The 12,580-nt window shown below is 38.9% G+C and overlaps 1 protein-coding gene across 4 annotated transcripts in view; it reads left to right on the top strand.

The window, feature by feature from the left end:
- The first annotated feature begins 524 nt into the window (after positions 1 to 524).
- DYNC1I2 (dynein cytoplasmic 1 intermediate chain 2) overlaps positions 525 to 12,580 on the top strand; it is a 29,575-nt gene continuing 17,519 nt past the window's right edge. Inside the window, exons 1-5 of one of the 4 annotated variants that reach the window (XM_085066468.1) lie at positions 525 to 864; positions 2,458 to 2,575; positions 3,954 to 4,068; positions 7,760 to 7,850; positions 11,877 to 11,936. In XM_085066468.1, the coding sequence (XP_084922594.1) occupies positions 2,468 to 2,575; positions 3,954 to 4,068; positions 7,760 to 7,850; positions 11,877 to 11,936 (374 nt within the window). In that variant the 5' untranslated portion in view covers positions 525 to 864; positions 2,458 to 2,467. Of the gene's footprint in view, positions 865 to 893; positions 1,123 to 1,225; positions 1,366 to 2,457; positions 2,576 to 3,953; positions 4,069 to 7,759; positions 7,851 to 11,876; positions 11,937 to 12,580 lie in introns of those variants that run through there. The other 3 variants (XM_085066469.1, XM_085066470.1, XM_085066471.1) reach the window with 3 other exon arrangements.

The following is a 12,580-nucleotide window of genomic DNA, read 5'->3' as shown; positions in this document are numbered from 1 at the left end:
CTCGCCTGACGCTCACAGCAAATCAGGCTTTTATACTCGTTATTCCCAGGTCACTGGAAGGATTATGGCTACCAGCCGCAAGTTGGCCCGCGGTTGAAACCATACAGTTCCGTCAGTGTTCGCATCGACACGACTCGTTTTCCCGCTCGGCTGCAGGAGGGGCCTAACATGGATTCTCCCTCAGTGCCCGGAGGGCAAACCAGAGGCGAAAGCGATATCCCGCACAGGGATCCCGCCTCGGCTCGCTCTGCCCTGACCAGCACCGCTCCCGACGCCCCCGTGAGGGGAGCCTGCCGCGCGCCCGCCCCCGGCCAGCCGGAGCACAGCGCGCATGCGCACGCGAACTCCACGGCAGGCTGTGTCGCTCACTCCTTGCGCCTTACGGCCGCCAAGCGTAAACTGAGGGTGTGTTCCTCGGAGAACTACAGCTCCCATCATGCAACGCGCGGGGAGCGCCTGCGACGAGGCACACCCTGCGGAGCGCGCTGCATGCTGGGCGTCGTTGTTCTCCAAGCGGCTTCCCCAGCCAACGCCCCGCCGGAGGGGTGTGGCGCCGGGCCTCGGGAAGCGCCCCGTCCCCGCGTCGCTTCGCGCTCTTTCCCCGTGCTAATTCCTTTCGGATCGCCGGCTCTGCCGGTGCGGACGAGCGGAGCATTGGGTGTTTTACTTCACGGAGCTCCGTGTCCTTCCGCAGTTCCCGTGAATTTCTGCGCATCCCGCAACGCCTTCGGAGCTGGTTTGACCCTCGGCGCCTGCCGTAGGCAGCCGCTGCCAGCTGCCGGCGCCTTTGTGCGGCGGCGGAAGGGGCGCGGGGCCGAGGGCGGCGGGCGCAGGGCAGGAGCCGCGACAAGGAGCCGCGGACAGGTGCGCAGGGGGCCGAGCCGGGCCTGGCGCTGCTGCCGCCCGGTGGGAACGCGCTTTCCTTCGGCTTCGGCCCGTGCAGCGAGCGCCGCGGCGGCAGGGTGGGGCCGGGGGCGGCCCGCTCCGGAGCTCATTAACTGGGAGAGGCTGGGAGCGCTGCCTTCTGCCAGGCCGCGGTGGGACCTGTCAGGGCTGCCGGGCGCTCTCCCCGGGACGGCTCCTGTGGGGTTTGGGTGGGGACGCTGGTTCTGACGGCACCAGGTTCGTACCGCTGCCAGCTCCAGGCGGGGCGGAGCGGGGTGGGCGCTGCTGTGCTCGGGCTCGCTGCGCTTGTGCCGCTGCGCTTCCCCAGGCGACGCTGGGCGGGCGGCAGTCCGTGGTGTGACAGCGCGCTTTTCTAGTGCTCTTCTAAAGGGACACCGGAATGCCAACTGAAAATGCCGACCGTAGATTGATTATTTATTTATTAGCACTTTAATGCCCACAGACGACATGAAAGGATACGTACGTTTACCCCAATATAAGTATTACTAAGATGTGGGAGTAGACGTATGAGGCTTGCAACATTTTGCATCCCTTCCTGTGCTGAGCTGTGCTATGTAAACACTTGCTAGTATTCTTAATTTTGAATTAGCACATAGTTATATTCCTAGCGCTTAATCTTGTATCCTCATTGTCAAGCTTAGTGTAAAAGCATTTATAGTTACTTCATTTGTTGTAGGACCACTTCTGCATTTTCTTTGCTTATAAACAGTAAAATTAAGTTCTTCACATAGCCCATTCAGAGTTTTTCATACCTGTGTTCTAAATTCTTTTTAAATTCTGAAGTTGCGGTGTTTCCACCTTTTGCTGTTGACCTTCTTTTTTGTATTTGAGTTAGTTTTATAGCAAAACTTTTTGTACCATTTTTGTCTTTAAATTATCCACCAGTTTGTTAGCAGTGTAGCAGTTTTGAGAAAAAAAAAATTATAATCCATGTATTTTTTGGGGTTTTTTTGGCCACCACACTTGTACTTACACTGCCTTATCATTTATAGTAATCCTACTAAATGTTTTAATAAACCTTTATTTTTAATCATACAATGCTGTGTAGAAGGACATATAGGTTACATACTGTTAAGTTATAGCATGCCAATATTTAGCTGTCAAAGCGAAAAATGAAAGAGAAATACTGTCTTGCTGCTTTCCTTGCTGTTTTTAGCCTCAGTCGGCTTTGTAGCTGCAAAAATCATATGGCAAGATCAGCTACTCGTATCTTCTGTGCCTAAGGTTTCTTTCAAAATAGATCTTTCAAAGAGCATTGGACCTACCTTAAGAATGGTCGCTGTCACCATGCCATAGTTCTGTTTGTTTTAAATCAGTTGCTTTAGTGTTGAGAATCTGTTAAGTGAAAGAAAAAGTAGAAATAGGAATGAGGTTTTTTTCAGTTATTGTTGACTTCTCAGACTTCTGGTAAGCTGGTTTTGGTAAGGTAGTATAATTCCTGGAACGAAAAGCTGCTATCTTGAGAAAAAAAAAAAAAGAGAAACCCAACTAACAAACAAACCAAACAAACCAAACCAAAAGCCAAACGGTGACATGACTTCTGTTGATCAGCGTTTCAGCCATGTCTGACAAAAGTGAGCTGAAGGCGGAGTTGGAGCGCAAGAAGCAACGATTGGCTCAAATCAGAGAGGAGAAGAAGAGAAAGGAGGAAGAAAGAAAGAAAAAAGAAGTAAGAAATAATTTTCACTTTGAAAATTGACTTTGCATATGTAACTTGCCCATAATTTAAGGGTAGGTTCACGTAATCATTTTCTGTGTCCTATTCAGGGAGTGTCTTTTTAACAGTTGGTGCTAATACGTGTATAGCATTTTCGTTTTCTGGTAATATCAAACACCTGCTGTTTTCTTCATAACTGTCCATATGATAAGCTGAATTAAAAAAAAAGTAGTATCTTACACTAGCATAAAATTCAGATTTCTAGAACTACTTGCATGCATGTGACATCATTAATCAAATCACTCTATTGCATGAAAGTTGCATTAAGCAACTTTGCTTAATGAGTTGTGATTGGTGTTACTTGTAGAACTCATTTATGAAGTGTGGTTCTGAGGATGTCTACAGGAATTGTCTGACTGTCAGTATTATCATTGTACCATGTGCTGTGTTCTTCTGCTCTTTGACCTGTCTATAGGCTGAATTTTAAAATCAGAGCAACATTCAGGATGTGTATAGTACTTATGTGTTAGATTTGGTTTGTTAACAGTCTTTTGGTTTTCTCTCTGCTCAAGTATGTGAAAAGCAGTGATACATTACTGTTTACTCATACAGTACTGCAGATTATACCTCATAAAAGAAACTTTGGCTGGAGTTTTTTTATGTTTTGGGGTACATTTTCATTGCTTCTCTGTGTTTTGGTTATGATCTAGTTGGTGTTCTAAATCCACATATGAGTGAAGACTGGGCAGCTGCCAACTGCATGATTCAGACAAAAAGGAGAAGGACATAGCTCAAATTACACCCTAATGATCTTGTAATCTGTAATCGCCAGAATTGCTTTTTTAAAAAGCAGTTAACTAAGTGTAGAAAGATACGGCATATTCCGCATCTTTTGCAGTAGAGCTTGTGTTATTTCCAAATGAAAGAGGGCAGGGCTGTAGTTTTATTTTCTATCTAGCAGATAACATATCTTAAAGAAAGCTGCTTTTCTTTGCAATGGTTATTGTAATTTTAAAATAGGAACCATATGACTGTCTCTCAAATACTTTTATACACAGGTACGTGATCTTTTCTTCACTCTTTGCATTTTACAGTGCTTAGGATTAGTGTAAAATAAGAAACTCAATTTTATGAAATGTCAAATTTGGTAAATAAGCGGACACTTTTTGCATGTTTATTATATGTCCTTTAAAGACAGTACCAAAGCTTCAGGATGTTATTCCTGTCTGTTTACTATATCTACTAAAAAGAACCATAAGAATTATTGAAATTGGATATCTAAGTTACTTGATGATAGGTTTCGGTACTACAAAAAACCCTGTGAGGCCTCAAAATAAATGAAAGGTTAAATGATGTTAAATGCAATAACTTAATATTGAATAATTTTTAGACTGACCAGAAGAAAGATGTTCTTCCAGTACAAGAAGAATCTGATCTTGAAAAGAAGAGGAGAGAAGCTGAAGCATTACTTCAGAGCATGGGGTTGACACCTGAGTCTCCTGTTGGTAGGAATGTTACTATCTGTTTGAAATAAATGTTTGCGAGTTTTTTGTTTAGTTTTTTGGGGTTAAGTGTTTTTGGGGCTTTCTGTTGGGGATTTTTTGTGGTGGTGTTTTGTTTTTGTTAGGATTGAGGTATTTACATAACTAACATAATAGTTCTCTGGCCATGTTTTTTGGGGGGTATACATGTCTGTGTTTTACGCTATTTTGTCCTGCATGATCTGTTATAAGTGTCAAGGAATGTGCTTCTGTACACATTACATAACATTATTTTATGAAATAACACATTTTACAGTTAGATTATTTGAGGTATTTTAGTTAAAATTTATATGTATCATGTATACATTTTCTTTTTTCCCCCAATTTTTCCAGCTCATTATTCTCCTGTACCTTTTTTCCTCACTCTTCCATAATGCCAAATTTTAATGCTGATACTTTGGTGTGGAGTTGGCTTGTTTCTTTTCTGCATCTTTTACACCCTTGTTTTTCTTATCTCAAATACCTGACTGACTTTGTTGGAGCAATGATGCCTTAAATCACTGGTAAAAATTTTGAGACGCAGACACACAGTATAAGAAAAGGGTATTACCTTGGTTTAATAGGATCCCAGATGCACACTGACGACCCAGCCCCGACGATATTGCAATTTATGGACAGCCTAGATTAGCATACCTATCTAAAAGTCTCCAATAAGAAGTCTAACAAATGAAGTAATTGCCCCCTTATTAAAATTGCCCCCCCCCAAAAAGGTTACAACTTAGTTTACAAAAACATGTGTCAGTGATGGGGCTCTGTTCAAGGTTGGTGCCTCATGTTCTTGAGATTGTGGGGTTTGTTTCATCTCCTCCAAAGAATTCGGAGCAGGGCAAGGGTACTAGGGTTATAAACATGTAGGGTTAAGATACAGGGACTAAAAAGTGCAGGAATGGGGAAGGGTAAAAGGATATATATAAAGAGAGTATAAAAGTATAATGAAAAAGGGCAAAACCCCATCAGGCATCAGCAATAGCAAGGCTAAGTATAAAAACTAGCGTCCAAGGGTGATGATTGGTATCTGTGCAGCTCTTGGATATTAGTATATTGGCTGTTGCTTTTTGCCTTCACATAGGCACATCTCCGTGGAAGATGAAAGCAAAGAGTATGATAATGCAACTCTACTTTTTGTCTCTAACTCTGAAATCAAAGGATTTTAAAGCTTAGCACTTTGGGATATTGGTGAGGCTCTATTCAACTGGGTTTGTAAATAAAAGAATACTAGTAGTTTCTTAGAGATACAGTCTATATGCGATTGTCTTTTCATAATTGCTTTTGTATAATCCTCAAGTGTTCAAAAGTGAACGTGAGACAAACACCATTATCAGCAGTCATTTTTGGTAGTTCAAACTGTTCTCATAGTTGAGAGACTCCATTTGGCTGTTAGCACGAGCCTGCAGCTGCTTAAGTAATCAATTCTGACTCACTACAGCTTTTCTTTGCTGAACTCATAGTTGAACACTTCCCTTGCATGACACTGTGCTAAGGCAGTTGACGAAATTTTTGTAGAAATGTATGTGGTTTTTGGTTTGTATTTTTTTTAAAATCTGGGAGAGAATGTAAAAACCACAGAATAGCCAGTCCTCAAAGCAAGTCAGTGCATATGCTCAGAGTAGGTGTTCCTGAAAAACTCAGAGGTGCTGACATGCAAGACTGAGACACACCCCTGTATGTTGTGTTTAATTCCACCGAGCTGCTACTTAATCACACCCTTCAGTGTACGCAGAGAATTCATTCTGTTTCCTTTCAAGATAACCAGATCTGATACAGATCCTTAAGTTAAAATGTCCTGCTTGCTGCCTGGCAGTTAGCATGCCTAAGGCACAAGCTCCTTTTCTGCTGACTGAGTGCTGACAAGTACAGTGATTGTATGCGTGAACTGATGTGAACTCATGGCTGAGCTGCTTGCTGTGCAGGTAGCTTGTGCTTGCACTGCCAGGGGAGGTGGATAGCTCGATATTAGATTCTTTCATACAAAATTGTGTTAATTCCTGAGGCAATGCCTGTGCTGATAACTGCTAGAGAGAGATGGCTCTCTTGGGGGAGAAAGGACCCATATCAATGTCAGTATGTTTTTGATATCTACCACACTTATTATATAAGAAGCCCTAAGTTACTGAACCAGAATTATTTTCAAGAAGATACTATAGTTTATTCCTCTGGGGTATGTGAGATTCCATCTGGTCTTTCTGTAAAACTGCTGGTCTTTCAATGGGATTCACCCCCGTTTTGGGAAGGGTTTCTCGAGAATCGCTTTCCCCACAAGAGAGCGCTGCAGCACCAGGACTGGGCCCTGCGAGTGGCAATGGTCACAATGTCCTGAAAATGTACACAAATGGCAATGCAAAGACCTGCGGGCATCTCCTTTAGTGTAGATTAACCAGTTCATGGCCAGGGTGAGTTTAATAATGTATGTATTCTTGCACACAGTTATATAAATACAAGGGTAAAGTCTAAATGCGTGTATGTATGAATTTATGAAATATAACTCAAGACCTATTAAAAAGGTCTCTCCCCTAGGAGAAATGAAATTTTAATGCATTGAAAAATTCACTGTTATTTTGGTAAAATTAAGGGAGAATTCATGTCTCTGTTTTGGGATGGGGTAGAAAAATTCTTTAGAATTCACAACATACTTGTGATTTCAAGAAATTCTGTAGAAATCTTGTTGATATAAAGTCAGAGTTCTCCCATGCTTAACTGCTGACAGAGTAGCTAATAGTTTATATAAATAATTTGTCTTCAGGTGACTAAAGGGTTAAGGTTTTCTAAGGAGTTAATGCTTTACATATTGCTGAAAAATTAAGCATATAAGGACCTTCAAAACACCGCTTGATTCTTGTGTTTAAACCCTGAGTTTCATTTAAAAGGGACTATTTCTAAAAAGAAAAGTTGAAACAAATGTCAAAGTTGCTTTGTATTTGTATCAGGTTGCATATCATTCACTACTATGTATCAGTTCCAAAAATCATGTTACTTATTAAATTATAAATGCAGTCTTCATCTACATGCAGAAAATGAACTGAGACTTAAGTTTAAATAGAGTGATACTAGACTGTTTGCTGTCAAGCAAAAGAAAAAAAAAGTCATCCTCAAGACCTAACATTAGAAACTTTATCATAATACACAATATTTATGTTGATTTGATTCAAACTAGAACAAAAATAACAGGATGCTGTATGACAAAGCCACTTTTTTGGTCCACGCCACAGTGGTTATATATTTTGAAATAACATTGCCAGTTGAACACATTCATTGTCTAATCTTTAAGAAAGACTAATGTCAGAGCTGTATTAACAACTTTTTTCTATGTTTAAGCAACATGATTCAGTGGAAATTACCTTTTGAAAATCAATGTCATCATTTGTCAAAAGTTCAGTTTAAAAATAACTTTTTCAATTCATTTTCTCTTAAATGTCTTCCCCTCCATGTCTTTTTGTACGCTCCAGATGCATAAATGCCAAACAATTGCATGAAAGTCCAGCATGAATTGTTAACATTGTCTTTTCCCCTCTCTTTCTACTGTTCATTTTCATCCATGTATTTTTCGTTTGCCATCACTTTTTTTTTAATCCCTCATTTTAAATTAATTTGAAAACATCCTAAGCTGTGCAACCTCTGCGAATAGTAACAGCGGATACCTGTCTGTTTCACTATTTAGTCCCTCCTCCTACCTCTCCGTCTTCCAAATCTGTGAGTACGCCAAGCGAGGCTGGGAGCCAGGACTCCGGGGATGGTGCTGTTGGATCTCGGTACGTCACTTGCTCTGAATAATAAAGCTTTAGAAGAAATCAAGGTTAATTACTTTATTATAATACTACGAGGTTACAGTGTTGAATCTGTCAAGAGTGACTGTCTTGTAAACTACTTCACTTTAAAATTTGAAATGCAGCTACACTTCCTACTTTGAAGTTGCCAGAATTAATGTGGAGTTGTTTAAACATGCAAGTTTAAAGTACAGTTAATGTCTTGGGATAATAACAAACTCAAAAAGTCTAACTTCTGCACTCTTCCCAGTTTTTTCTAAAGGAGGGTGGGTATGGGTGATAGGCTATTTCCTTTTCCCCATATCTAGTTGATCTGATATTGCCTTCAAACAGCATTACTTCTGATTTTATTTTTCTCTTACTTAGAACCATATTTCTCATTATTTCACTTCATCTACATAATAGAACCACAGCACTCACAATCTCTCTTATTTTATCAGAACGTAACTCCACCTTAGTACAGCCACAGTTGTGTTGGTCTTTTTTCAGTGCCAGTACTTGACATATCTGTTTGACCATTTCTTTGGGCATGATGGTTTGAGACACGCTACTCTAAAGAAGAGTCAGATAACTATTTCTGTTAAATATTTAAAGTGGTGATATATGGGTGATAAGGTGGGAAAACACGACTTCCAAGGGGTATTTCGACTGTTTCCCATGCAAAGTCTGCAAATATGAGCAGTATGCCTATTAATATCAGTAAGATACTCTCAGCAAGTGAAGTTCGTGTACTTTAAATTTACCAAGTATGCATTGTGGATGAAGTTTAGTTAAAGCACAGTGACTGCAGCAGTTATCAGTTACTGTTGTGTATGAGTAGTGGTTTTTGAAACAGAGTCAATGGTTAGACTGCTTTGAAATATGTTTTTAAAAGACTGCAGTAACATCTTGTATACATATGGATTATGCAAGCATAACTATATGTTTCTTCATCTAAAAATATTCAAGATATTAATGACCTGAACAAAGGTTAATGGTGCCTGTTTCTAAGTAGAAATCATTAAGTTAGAACAGAGAATATATCAGGCAGCAGATATGAACCCAGACTGTTTTTTAACAATGCTCATGTATGATCTTGTTTTCCTGTCACGTTAATTAAGAGCCAATATAATTGTTCCTTCATTGAGCAGCAAGCAAATTTTAATTATTTTAAATTGAGATTATTGCATATTAAATTGTCTTTTTTTATATTTTTATATATATTTATGTTCACTGGTAGAAAAAAAACCAAGACGTATTTGGTGATGACTTTTTTAAAGGAAATATTTCCTTCCCATTCATACCTAATTTAAATTCAGTTTGAAATAATCTGTATAAGCCACATACCTGTAGTGGAATGCCATGTTGTGTACTGAATTTATTTCCACTTCATCAGTGCACTGCACTCTCTGATCGTGTGTTCTCAAACATAGTAAGGCAATGTTGTATGCATGCATCTTCTGTGAAGCCTTGAGAAAACCCATAACCTAAATCTCAGTAGCTTCATGCATTTTTAAACTTTAAATCTTTCTCAAGACTGTCATCTTTAAGGCATGGAGGTATGAATGTACAGCTAAATTGAAGGCATTATGGAGTCCCTATTAGAGTCCCCGTGCTTGTTCACCTGCCACTGGATAACATTCTTCCCTTCCCCCAGCAAATGGGTATCTATATCCTAGTTTATTAGTACAAGTTCATACATTTTGAACATGAAAGGTGGACTGCATGGTATCCCTTGGTGTTACACCTGGCATTTCATAGGTGGCTTTTACTAATATGAGTATATAAAGTCTCCTTTGTGATGCTTCATCTTGTCAGTAACTCTTTTAGTAAGTAGCAGAGCAGCATTCAGACTGTTCTCCTGCTGTTACTTCCATCTGTCTTGCTTTATTTTCATTAGTGAAGAGTTTTGTTTCTTAGTTTGATTGTGGTTCTTTCTCTTTTTTTTCCTCAGTCAAGGGTGCAAATCCAGGATTAAAAATGAATACAGCTGGTTTACTTTTCGGCGAGGTGGATGCTTCACAGAATTAGTTTAAAACCAGAAAAGATTTTTAGAGATATAGGAAGTATCAGGAATGTGCTTACATACAGAGAAATCTGGGCAGTTGTGGAAGAATGGGAACTTCTGTTTACTGAAGCTTGTAGATAAATTCATTTAACTTAAGGCAAAACAAACAACTGAAAAACAAAAGAAACAGTCTTTTGCATAATTTTGGCCCATATATAACAGGTGAACTTTATCTTAGAATGTTGTTACCTTTATTTTAAAACAATATCTTTGAGAAGTATTTAACTGTATCTCCTGTACTACTTCTTGGCTTCAACTATTTTAAGAGACAGACTCTCCATGGTGCCACTGAATCAACTTTTGAAAGTGAAAATAATGCTTTGAAAGCAGGAAAGCCCTCATTAAGGGCTAGATCTTAAACAGATGCAAAGGTTGGAGCCTTTTATGTTTATAGCCTTTTCCCCAAGTTCCTCTCAAATATGATTGAAAAAGTTGAGAAAATATTTGGCAGGTATTGTGGTGCTACAGCATCTGCATCTAAAGCTAAGGTGTCCTTTGCAACATGAACATTGAGGTGGTGGTTTGGTTTTGCATGTGATTGAACAACATACAAGCAATATCCAACTTGAAGTCTCAGGCACCAAATTAAACTCTAAGCTTAAATCTCTTTGGTCATGAAAGATAGTAGGGATCTAATAAGGTCGAATAAGTATGCTCAAAGTAATTAACTTCAGCTAAAATTATGTGTGCTGATGCACAAAAGAGATGAAAAGGTTTTGGAGATTTGGATATTAAGCTATTGCTGTGGATTCAATTGATTTGCTCTATATGAAGATAGTGGATTTGTAATTCTTAATTAATTATGATTTAATAGTCCTAAGGCATACTTTCCACTAGAACAAGGTAGTGCATGACACACCCATATTTATGAGCTTTTATGGCATTGTATGTATATTTTTCTGATCAACTTCAACTTTAGCAATTTTGCACCTGCTTTATAGAAAAGTTACCATGTATGGGATGAAAATGTAAATGATCTTTTATTGACTTAGCACAGTAAAATATTGTGTACTTTTAATTTTTTTTTCCAGAAACATTATTTTAAAAATATAGAACATAGCAACTGAGAATTCTGAGCAGTCAGAAAAAAAATGCATGTTAATCTGCTAATGTCTTACAAGTGTGTTTCTAAAATCCTGCCTAAGCTTGATAGTCAGTAGACTACCTGAAAATTTGTGAAGAAGGGATGAAGGCTAAAAGTGAAGGTAGAGGGAATATTGATTTCCCCCTTCCTATTTCTTCTGGTACGAGTTGAAATGGATCCATTCTGTTTGTTATTGCACATGACTTTGAAACATGTTATTAATATAAAGCCCACTATTTCTAAGAGATTTTAAGTATCTTAGATGGAGTTGGCTCTAACTCAGATGACACTTACAAGCCCAAGGCAGTGCTTAACCCATAATTACTGCAATGTCACATCTTGGAAACTCTAGCTTTTCTCTATCCCAGTGGAAATGCTTTTTTGCCCTGCTACCAAAAGGCTTATGTGTTGATTCATTTCCTTTACCAATATGACAGTTTCCTCCACATATTTACTGCCCTGGGCAAGTTTGTATTATGTTAACAAATTTGTCTTCATATAATTTGAACAAATGTGAACATAATTTAAAAGGAATTTCAAGCTTTTAATGGTTCTTGTCAGTGTTTTAAATACTTTTATTTGCCTTTCATAAAGGCAACATCTGTTTGCAGATCTTTAGTTTTCAATCTTTAAAATAATTTAATTCTTTGCTAATAGTTCTGAATTCTGTTTGCTTCTTAACTTTTGTATTTATTGCATGTGTTATTGCACTGAATGTTTTCTGAATTTCTGTTAACTGATGTTGCATTGCCTTGTTTCTTGTGAACAATGAAATAACTATAAGCTTGCTGTAACTCTAGAATTTCATAGTGTATATTTGCTTCACTAATCTCTGGCCTTTTTTGCTAATGCTGCATGATTGTTCAACCTGGGGTATCAGGACGCTGCATTGGGATACTGATCCATCAGTTCTTCAGCTCCACTCTGATTCCGATCTGGGGTATTGCATAGATTTCTTATATTCCCTCTTTCATGTGCTTATGGATAATAAGTATGAGCGTGTTTTCCTCTAAGACTTGTTGTTGTTGAGAAACTCTTCTGTAAGTAATAGAGCTGTCCCAAGAGTTTGCACAGTTGGCTTGCAATGGGAAATTTTTATATCTTTTAACATGCATTAGATGCTTATTTCTAATAAACAGAAATAATTTTTGAGTCTTTCTTTGAAAATTTTGAACTTAAAGAAGTCATTTGTTTAAAATAGAAAGGTTATCATGACTCTATTTAAAAACAGAGCAACTCCCATCTTTTCTTACAAAGATGTTTATAGAAGCTATAGCTCATTTATAAGCACTAATAAAACCCATAGTGTGCTCTAAGAATTACGATTCTGCCCACCAAAACCTTTCGAAAGGAGTTGCTCTTCCGCTTTTATCTTGGGAGAGGAGTGGAAACTAAATTTGATATAGGTAAATTCTTGGATTGTTGCAGTATTATTACAGTACATACTGCAGTTAGGTTTTACAGGAGGCTGCAATGACTGAATTAATGTTGTGCAGGTTTTGGAAGTGTACTATGTGTTGTATGATGCTATCTATATCTGCCTTTATTAAAATCAGAAAGCTCAGAGGTTTTGTGCTCTGTAAC

Source organism: Lichenostomus cassidix, chromosome 7, assembly GCF_008360975.1.
Source record: "Lichenostomus cassidix isolate B80296 chromosome 7, HeHo_3.0, whole genome shotgun sequence".
Taxonomy (NCBI): domain Eukaryota; kingdom Metazoa; phylum Chordata; class Aves; order Passeriformes; family Meliphagidae; genus Lichenostomus; species Lichenostomus cassidix.
The sequence above is the reverse complement of the archived record's forward strand: the minus strand, read 5'-3'. Positions and strand labels throughout refer to the sequence as shown.